The sequence below is a fragment of the Taurulus bubalis genome (genome assembly GCF_910589615.1).
Source record: "Taurulus bubalis genome assembly, chromosome: 15".
Classification (NCBI taxonomy): Eukaryota; Metazoa; Chordata; class Actinopteri; order Perciformes; family Cottidae; genus Taurulus; species Taurulus bubalis.
In genome coordinates, this window is record NC_136603.1 from 16,991,827 (window position 1) to 17,002,721 (window position 10,895).

The following is a 10,895-nucleotide window of genomic DNA, read 5'->3' on the forward strand; positions in this document are numbered from 1 at the left end:
GCAGCGGGTTCTTGGAAAACATGCCAACTGAGGGACTAAGAGTATTAAGACAGTGAAGCTGGCTCCAGTGAAAGGGAATGAGAAACGAGAGCTGTTTTATTGTTGTTGCTGAGATGGGTGAAATATAGAGCTGTTTTTTATTTATTTTTATTGTCGATGATTTTCATGGTCGACTTTTAGGTAAGCAACATAACATAAAAAGATAAAATCTCCAAATACTCCGAAATCAGACACTGTACTTAGATACAAAACATTGGTCAATAGGAGAAAAGGGTTGCGTAATTAAGGGGTTTAGAGGAGGTAGCATCACATGGGAAAGCGTGAAAGGAGGAAATTTGGGGCTCTGACTGTCGCTGGCATTTTCCTAAAGGTCTTTTCGCCCACAGCACCTATGTTCTAGTGCTCGTCATAATGATGGCCTGCCAGCTGAGGAGACAAGGTGCTATCTGTTAATCACAGGCCCCACCGTGATCCATGTCCACTGCTGATAGCCATGATGGACAGTTCGCTGGAAGAGAGAGACAGACAGAGAAAGAGGGAGATGGACAAAGAGAAGATATTGATTTGTAGGTATATCAAATGTCAAAAGTCAATAAATAAAGACACAGCAGAACACAGCTATAAGCACCCTGTAGTGTGGGGTTTATGCTATAACAAATACATACTGTGCACAATATGTACATATGGGTATTCATAGATAGAAAGAGACACACAAGTACAACTGAATGCTTAACAGCCAGCAGGTAATCAATTAAATTACAAATGACTCAGATGTATCCCACACCTTAAACAGGCTGATAGCTGACAACAATCTAATGGCTTTGGAAACAAATTGAGTAGGGTTACAATCATTAAAAACTATTTATCTGTTCCTCTTGGACATATTGCTGTGACATACACATCTTTCACTTGTTCCAATCTGACCTATCTAAACGACCCAGTTTGTTGATCACTTGACCCCGCAGAGTTCAAAGGTCAGCCGGTTCAAACAGCTATCAGCGGGCAGCAGGCACCATAAAACTGCTGTTTCTTATTTGAACCATTTGACCCCACATTAACCTCATTCTCTACTGCACTGAGAATAATCACCTGCCACACAGGAGAAAAAATCCTTTACAGCATCTGGTGGGTACGCATGTGTGCAGGCCAGCGATAGAGAAACACTGCAGGTGTGTTGTTCACCATACTCTATTGAGTGAATTGTTGAGTTAGTGAGAACCAGTGAGCGCAAGAGACTTCCAGTCACACAGTGAGCTATGTGTGCTGTGTTCAAGACCAAGACGAAGAGTCTACAGCTGTACTTTAGCACAGCGGCGCTTTGAGTGAAATGCTAACGTGCTCACATCACAAGCTGTGGAAACTAGCAAAAGAGTAAAAGTCATGGGAGCAGCGAAGGATTCATCATTTGGGGACCATGGATTTAAGCGGTGCCATCCATAGAGCCACGTTACTAGCATGGCTAAAAACATCGTACAGAGACTGAAGTAAAGCATTTCACCTGCTGAAAAGACTCAAGTGGGAGAGATGGAAGAACGAGAAAGAAAGTAATACTCGTCTGCAGGAAGCGCCATTACTTTCAAACTATTCTCCCTCACCTCTTGACGCCGGAAACACACTGTCAAAGTGTGGCCTGCAGCGAGTTGCCATGCAATATCAATGGAAAGCTGCTCTTAGCTCTGAGCTCAGGGAGCTGCGTCCGTTTGAAACTAAAAAGTGGGGATAGTTCCATTTTTTACAGCTAAATTGGTCTAGAGAATGCTCACTACCGCTGCGTAAAGTCCTGTGACTCCTATGACAAGTTGACTTACGATGAGAAGAATGTCTTCCCGCCTGAAACACATGAACATGCTTCTTAGCCGCGTAAAAATGTTATATAAAATGAAGCTGCACTTCACTGCTGCTTGGTGTGCTTCTGGCATTGAAGTGTGTGTAATACATTTGGTTCTGTCTGAAAAACGGATATGATCAATGCTCTCGCTAGTCAGGAATAAAATGATGATGGTTCAATTCTGACTCAGGGTCTATTGTGTATATTAAGTGAGGAACAGGAAGCCACTTCGCGTCATTAACATTTTACTCTAAATTCTGACTTTTACTACTAGGCACCTGTAATAGTTTGACCCACGCTGTCAAGGAAACTGTCAAACTCCTTCAAACTCCTTTTGGAAGCACTTATGATAAATATGTGAAAAGAATATCGGGCAAAAAATCCTTCCAGGATTGTAGAGGATACTTATTACTCATCATTTGACCCTTCTTTGTTGTTCTGATTGCCACAGATGATTGGGACTCTGACACCCTGAGAAAATACAGTTTAACTTTAACGATCCATGCTCCTGTAATTCTTCTTTTGAACGTAACGATGTTAAGTGTTTGAAGAGATAGTAAAAGTACGAGAGACCTGCTTATTCATGTGCCTTTTCAGGTCACACATTTATGATCCCAACCTGGTAGTCGACATGAGAGTGCAAGAGTTTCTCCTCCGACACATCTCTGCATGACGAGTGCGGCTCATTCTTATGCGATTCATTGCATCTTCTTTAAGATCCTATGGTGGGGAATGAGCGGTACGCTCGCTGTAGAGGCACTGATTACTCGTACTTGGTCTTGCCTGATTGACTGGCTGCTAGTATTTCTTGCCCTGTTGGACTCATTTTTAGCGACGTAGCTGCATTCTGAGATCTCAGCAATTACTTTGGTGAGGGCAAAGCTAATAGTGGAGAACTGATGGCCAGAGCTACCAAAGTATAACGCCAAGTCGTATGGAACACCAGTTTTCCAAGCACACCTGCTAAGACCTGCAGTGCTGCACATACGGTATAAAGGGCTGAGTGAAGTGGAATATAAATTGAGGGATATGGCGAATAATAATACACATTGTCGCTCCAATACTTAGCTGGCGGGGGAGCCTCAGAGCCGAATGGACATCTTTGAAAAAGGGACAGCCATAATGACCGGACTGCATATTCACACACAAGGAACGCCATCACTGTTGTGTTGCACGTCACGGGTTGCAAGTCGGTTCTGAGGCACGGTTCTTTGCGATGGCCAAGGTACACATAAAAACAGACGCTGCATTGACCAACCCAAGATTGTGAACTTTTTAACACTAGCCAATGCTGTCTGCTTATCAACTCATTGTTCATAACAGAATATAGCAACTTTCAGATCTGCTTGTTTTAGAATAGCCACCGCAAGAAAATGTGTTCTTCCTTTATTTCAATATTTAGCGTATAGATTGATGGAGGCTCTCTCCCTCGCTGGCAAACACTGGCAGCCAGAAACGAACATCCAGCATCCATTGTTTGTTTGATAATCCAAACAAAGAACAGAGCGCTAGCTTGTTGAAAGGTTGTCGACTTCCACTTTAAACAAGCATGTGTTATTTCACAATAACGATGTGTTACCACGCCCTCTTAAAGTTTCCAGTCAACAGAGACACCCTACCCGACCATGCCAGTTTTATTTTGCAACACACTGATCAACAAATATGTCTAAAGACTTATTGTTGCTGACTTTGTTGTAGGCTTTAATAAAACCAACAATACTAGCCATTTAAATAACATCAATCAGTTAATTCAAACAATTTAGTATCACATCATGTTTGTTTTGACATTTCTTACCGAATTAATACAACTTGCATTCCCTCTATCGGCCACCTCTGGTTGCAAAAATAAATCAGATTGTAGTCTATGAGAAAATTACTCTACTTCTCACTTATTGTATCACTTCAGTAAACATTATGACAATGAGTTTAAGGTCTCAATCGCTAGTTTTAAGTCTTCTTCAATACGGCAGGAAGTTCATTTAGTGAATTATGGTCCCATTCAGAGTCAAATACACCATGAAGCTAGGATGCTACGGCTACCAGAGCCGTACACGGCGTCTCTACGTCACTCCTCTGCAGTCAAAATATGGTAATTTCCATTCACTGGTTGCAAAACGTCAAGATGCCGACGGCCATAATCCAAGATGGCAACAGCCAAAACGCCAAACTCAAGGCTTCAAAATGGCAGTCCACAAACCAATGGGTGACATCATGATTTACATACCGTCTATGCTCCAAGCACCATCTAACTCGCTAAGGTGCCACCTGCTCCTTAGCCACTGCATCAGTGTTTTAGCAGGAATGTCAGCATAGTCTGCATTGATCCTCTTTCAGTTACTTAAAAGAACCATACGTCTCTTTGGGTAACAACCTGTTAAAATAGTTGGAAACTGGGTGTGGGAGGATCACCTCCAGGATCCTCTCCATGGTGCTGGCTGGAACCACCATTCATATCTATACAACCAACCTGTTCATGATGACATTGTTTACAAGAACACAAAGGTCTTCATGGATCAATAGCCTCTTAATGTTGCTCTCAACGTGCGCAGGCTGATGCTTCTAACTTTAAAATGTATAAAGTGTTCTACCAGGTGAGTATGTCCCCAGGCCAAGCGGTCCACACTGTCTTAGGTCATCCAAAGCTGCATGTGCCTGCCACACACTTCAACAGGGTTGTGTGTGTGTGTGTGTGTGTGTGTGTGTGTGTGTGTGTGTGTGTGTGTGTATTGATTAGTGAAGCTTTTACCATTCTTAAGCACAGTTGGCAGATCAAAATCACACACACACACACACACACACACACACACACACACACACACACACACACACACACACACACACACAGAACACTTTGTATTTTATCTGTTTGCAGATTTAAAAAAAAAAAGTTATTTATTATGTAGTGTAATTCAGGCAGCAGTACTTTTCCGACAAAATGTATTTGCTTTATTTAAGCATACTAATTGACCCTGTTAAGTTATTTCAAAGCAGGAATGGGAAGAGTTTCATGGTCCTATAACAAAGCCCCTTTATCTGAGACTACATTTATATCATCTGCAAAGCTTGGACTTATTTCACTTACAATAAAGGCTACTAATTTTTAGATAGATGTACAGTCACCTTGGGTTTTTGAGTTCATAAAACTTAGACTAAATGTCTGAAAATCAAAACATGAATTGAAACTGAATTAAATACCTTGCAGAACACTTTGGAACAGATCCTAATACAGTTTACAGACAATATAACGGAGCACTGAATGAGAAATTCTCTGTGTTTTTAAACAGATATATAATGGTTTAAAACAAAATGTCCATATGGGTGGTTTTGAGCTGGGGGACTTTGGTCTCTTGGCTTTAGCCCTGATTGAGTGTCTCCTCGTCCTTTCATTCAGTGATGGACAGTGAGGCCCCTCAGTATGCTGCACCCCAACCCCCAAACTTCCATCTTCTTCAAACTTATTCTTTCCTTTCTCCTCCTTCCTCCAAAAACTCCCCGGTTCCCGTGGAGTGGCTGGTTTTGTGTGGCCCCAGCACTGTCCCGTTTTTATCACTTCTCTGACGGGTTGCCCCGGTCCCCCTCGCACCTGCGCCGCTCCCAGGTCCCTACAGGAATGCGCTGGGGCTTGTAATCGCCTTTGTGGGGGCCATTGAGTTGTACGGCTGACTGAAACTTCCCAACCTCACAGCGCGCTGGCCGCTGAATGGAGCTCAGCGTGGGGCAGCTCTCCAAACCACGGCCGCTGCCAAATTCCTACAGTGGCGCTCCACAATCACTCCCACACAGACCCCGATGCAGGCTACCGCCAGGCGGAGGGGCCGGGGAGGGGCGGGGGCCCGGGACGTGGTGGTGCGCGTGTGCGTGCGTGTGTGTGTGTGTGTGTGTGTGTGTGTGTGTGTGTGTGTGTGTGTGTGTGTGTGTGTGTGTGTGTTGGGCAGAGAGATGGTAAAGTCTACATTTAACTCCATCCAAAAATGCCACATTTTGCTCTACACCGCCAATCTAGATGGACATGCAAACATTTATTGTGTTTTTTTTTGTCACTTTTCGATTAGTTGATAAAGAAAAACAGTGATTTAAGGGCAACAATACACCAAATATCGTTTTTTTTTTTCATTCATTTTGATATCTCACCTCGTGTCAAAACGTTCCAGAGTAGATGTTATTCCAACAACGGAGATATCTGAAAAATACAAAACAAAAATAAAAAAGAAAAAAGGCGTTTGAATGCTTGACAAAGTTTCAAAATAAAGCAATTTCTCATAACTTTCAGGACATTTGTGCTGCGTTTCGGTGCATTAGGTCTGTGTGCCGGCGTATACAGCGTGTAGCTGTGGGTAGATAGAGCAGCACTGCAGGATTAAGAGGCAGCAAGATTGTTAAACATGTCAACGTGTAATTGCACGATAAGGCCCTTCCGAGGAATTCATTGGCCCCGTTGCTTTCTCTATTCCGCGCTAATCTCGCCCGGCACATTCGCTCTGTGCAATCTGTCTCCATAATCTTCTGTGACAGAGCGGGCGACGAGAGCAGCCTGTTTGGTAATTTTTTTTAGGAAAGAAGGGGGGGGTGGAGACGCGGAGAAAATATGCAGAGGCGTGATAAAGTGACGCTAATTATCCCCATTTAGGACAGGGAGTGCAAGGGATCGGGGCTTTACGAGCAACCGAGTGTGCGCTGGTGCTGATGGCCTCCTAGCACGGAATATATCGCTGGCAACAAGATAAGAGCAGCGCGCGGTGGAGAGATTTATTGGCCGGTCAGCTAAACACACGCACACGCGCGTATACAAACACACACACACACACACACACACACACACACACACACACACACACACACACACACACACACACACACACGCGCGCGCGCGCGCACACGCTCGCCGCTGCCTCATAGCCTTCATGCGTTGCACCCTACACTTACCCCTCTTCCACCTCAAGGTGTAATTTATTCGGGTTAAATTTGCCAGAACGCTCCTCTTTTAGCCTGGCGATGTGCCGTGACGCGCTCCGCCTCTCCAGGCTTTCTGTGTTAATCCGCATCTCTTCACATCAACAGATAAGATAGAAACAGATGCTAAACGAACGAGGAGGCCATCTCGTGCCATACGGTGCGCGCTAGTGCGGAGAGATGTCTCCATAGATGCGCGCTTCTTTGGGGTTTCGGAATTGAAAACAAATTTCCAGACATTGTTCCTCTGATTTCTTTCAATAGATTAATGCTCAGCCAAACGTTGCACGCTTCACTATGAGACCTAACAGGTTTAATTGACATGCCATGCAAGTCTTCATCAGTGTGAAATAGGGCCTTTAACTATGTATTTGAGATTAATTGATTTTAAAATGCCTAAGTAGGCATAATTTTCCCTAATTTGCATGTGTATGGATATTAGTCTGTATCTACACATGAGACCTACAGGCAATAGTAAAATATACATGTCAAACCCAGCTGCGGTCTGTCAAAAAATGACGTCATTTTCAGACCAATTTTTCATTATTTTTAGAAGATTAAAAAATCTGAATGACATGGTATTTGTTTTCTAAAATATGTTTGATCGGCAATGAAGGTGTTTTTGTACAAAGGTACCAAAAAGTCATCTCCAATCAAACATCTACAACTTTGAAATTCTGATGAGTCATCAGTAACCCCATTGTCACGAGCGTGCCTGGCCCATGGGAAGTTTCAATCCAGTCTGAGCATCTTTAGGCTGCATAGTTTGTGTTGTGCTCGTCATAGATGTACATGTTGAGGATGCACGCATTCAATTTCATGCGCTGCGTTGTGCTGTGAGTGCAACCAAGTTTTAAGAGTTTGTCTTCCAAGTCTCCACATGAATTTGTTGTTCAAACTTTAATGCTTTAATGTTTTCCCGGTTCCCTGTCCTGCCTCTGAGCTAAACTAAAAGATGGGACTATGCAAAGAGGATAAACCCATGCGTAAAATAACAGTTATTACATTTGTCATTGTGAGCACTATTACATTGATAGCAAGATTTAAAAATAATAATACTACGACTACATATATGAAGACTTTTGTGATTTTGAAGATGGACCTATTTTTCTCGGAAGTCCGTTGTATTGCTGATCACCATGAAGGAATACATATATAATTAAGCTACATCATATTTCATTTGAGGTATTTTCTCTCTCGAACAATTAAATTCCAAAAGACAGGATAATTAAAACAAACTTAATGTTTATGTTGAAATAAACCACTTCAGGTGAAAGGTCATTGAAATGCAATCCTTGGATATAGTATTCCTTATTTATTACTGTTTTTTGCTTTTCTGCCCGAGTCTTATTATTTCGTCAAGTTTCAAAACAGAAGCAGTGAAATAGCAAACTAGATTTCTCGCAGTGCATCAAACACATATGAATCTATTTGAATGTTTGTATTATATTCAGATTCGTTTTTTTTAAAGGCCTCACATAAACCTAAGCCAATATCAAAGCAAATTAGTTAAATTGGCCTTTTGATGTGTTGTTATATTTTTTGGAAGAACATTTCGTTATATATATTCTGAAGAGATCTAATAAAAAAGTCTGACACAACCTTGCAATGCGTTAGAAAAATATAAATATCGAATTAATGACTACATTTCTGCTGCTTAAATTAGCTATAAATACCTTCATAGCTCATAATTAATTACAGAAGGAAATTATGTTTGTTAATAGCATAATTAAAGTATTGCCTCTTATTGCCATTAATACAGGACGTTTTGTTAATAAAACTAACAGGTGGTTCATCGTATGAGGCATTCACTAAATCAGATTTGTTTAGAAATTATAATATAATAAGTAACTTGAATATATTTTGGCCTGGCACTAGAGCAAAACTTTTTCAGAATCTATGAATACATTTCTCATTACTCACATTAAAGTTAAGCCCGTGAAACATCACTATCCTACCAAGATGGTGATGTTTCCTCGGAGGCCTACAGACTGTAGCTTTATGCACAATTACGCACAAACAATTAGGCTATTTAAAAGCTCGTGGGATCATGTGGTGTCACAATTTAAACAGGTGGCTGTATTATATTTGTGTGTCCTAAAACGTGAAAACAATCCTGTAAGAAAATTGTAAAAAAAATAATCAGTCTAAGACGTTGTCTTAAGAATCAAAGCAACATCTGGTGAAATTTATTCAATTCTTCTTCATTGCAATATCCGGGCTTTTCACTTGCAGAAAAGCACTTAAATTACAACAGCAGTTGCCCGTCATCCTTTGAAATATTAAAATTATTCACAATTTACAATAATTAGAGTGTTACAATAAAAAGAGATGGTTTCCAAGAATTAAGACACAGGCTTCTGCAAATGAACACAAATGTTTAAAGAATGTGATTTCCCCATTTCTTTTAAAGCACTTTTCTTAAGATTATGACACGTTATCTCATTTTCAATAACTTACAAGAACCCCAAAAAGTATGAGACAATTGAACCAAATACCCCCACGTGAACCTGGCGTAACCCTCAACTAAGACTGTGAAGTAATGGACAAAAAGATGGTATAGCACAATCACCAATATCTCAGCATCATATTCGTTATATAATACCATGGTGGCTATTAAAAAAAAATGAATTTACTATTTACCCTTCATTTACAATATCATAAACATTCTGTACAAAATGCAGGTAGTTTTCGGGACCGGGGTTATTTAGAAAAGAGGTAAATATTTGGTTATGTGTTCGTTTGCAGTTTTCAATTATTCTGTGAGTTCTAAATGTGTGTGAGAGGGACCGTCCCGTTCACTCCAGCCGCGGCGCTCTGGTAATGCTGCGGCAGGGCATGGAGTCTACTTTGCATTGACGGGTCCCCCGGCTCTCCGGTCGGTAAATACATGCTTATCATCTCTCTCAAGTCTCCGGGGCAAGGACCCCGTGAGTGTGTGCTGCTGACGGGAGGGCTTACACTCGGCTCCGACTTCACCAGCGACCCTAACGTCCCCATGGCAGCGGAGGAGGAGACGCCGGAGCCCTGGTGCTGTGTGTAGGAGATCCCGCCGTAGCCGGATGGAGAAGCGTTCATGTAGCTCTGAGAGTTCGAGATGGGGCTGTACTGCAGCGCTGTCATGTCGTAGCGGTGCATGGGCTGGGGGTTGTGTGAGTGATGGTGGTGTGCGTGGTGGTGGTGGTGCGCTCCGCTCCCCGGGTGCTGGCTGTAGGCGAGCTGCGCCTCCTGCATCATCGCCGCGGCCGCCGCGGCAGCAGCCACCTGCCCCGAGTACGCGCCGTTCGCCCAGCCGTTCATGTGCGCGTAGCCGGAGCTGGCGGAGCCTCCGTGACCCCCAGGGCTCTCTAACCTCTGCCCGACCCCGGATGAACTCATCCCGACTCCTAAACCAACTCCCCCGCTGTGCCCGGAAAGCAGTCCACCGGCAAGGGAATATTTGTCCTTTTTCAGCAGCGTCTTGGTCTTCCTTCTTGGCCGGTACTTGTAATCCGGATGCTCCTTCATGTGCATGGCTCGCAACCGCTTTGCCTCGTCGATAAAAGGGCGCTTCTCAGCCTCGGACATCACCTTCCACTCGGCGCCCAGCCGCTTGCTGATCTCAGAGTTGTGCATTTTGGGGTTCTCTTGTGCCATCTTCCTCCGCTGCCCACGGGACCACACCATGAACGCGTTCATCGGTCTCTTCACCCGCTCCTGGTTCGCTTTGGACCCGCTGTTCGGCCCCGTTTGCCCCGTGGTCGTGTTCGTTTGGGGGCCGGGGGAATGCAGGTCGGTTTCCATCATCATGCTATACATTCACCTGGTTTTAAACTTCGCCACCAACAGAGAAAAAGTCTATTTCAAGAGAGGCGCGCACGAGATCGGGTGCGCACAAGTTGACTGGGGTACAGAATGGATATTCTAACCCCAAATGATTCAAATACGAGACAAAAAATAATCCAAAAAGGGATATAAAATGTTTTCCAACCAGTATTGCACTCAGTCTTCGCCTGGGTTGGTTCACATCCACTGTGATAGAATGCGCATTTGAGCCACTTTCCCTGTCGAAGTTAAGAAGTTGGTTAAAGCGGCGGCCATATGATGCGCACTGACAGCGGTTAAATGAGCCACAAGC

The 10,895-nt window shown here is 43.2% G+C and overlaps 1 protein-coding gene across 1 annotated transcript; it reads right to left on the reverse strand.

Annotated features, from left to right (window-relative positions):
- Positions 1-5,374: 5,374 nt before the first annotated feature.
- On the reverse strand, positions 5,375-10,576 carry sox1a (SRY-box transcription factor 1a; the record flags this gene model as incomplete). Its single annotated transcript, XM_079230881.1, is given in 7 exon segments — positions 5,375-5,467; positions 5,470-5,522; positions 5,525-5,567; positions 5,569-5,592; positions 5,594-5,620; positions 5,623-5,624; positions 9,742-10,576. Coding segments are annotated over 7 exon segments (1,077 nt in total).
- Between the last annotated feature and the right edge of the window lie 319 nt (positions 10,577-10,895).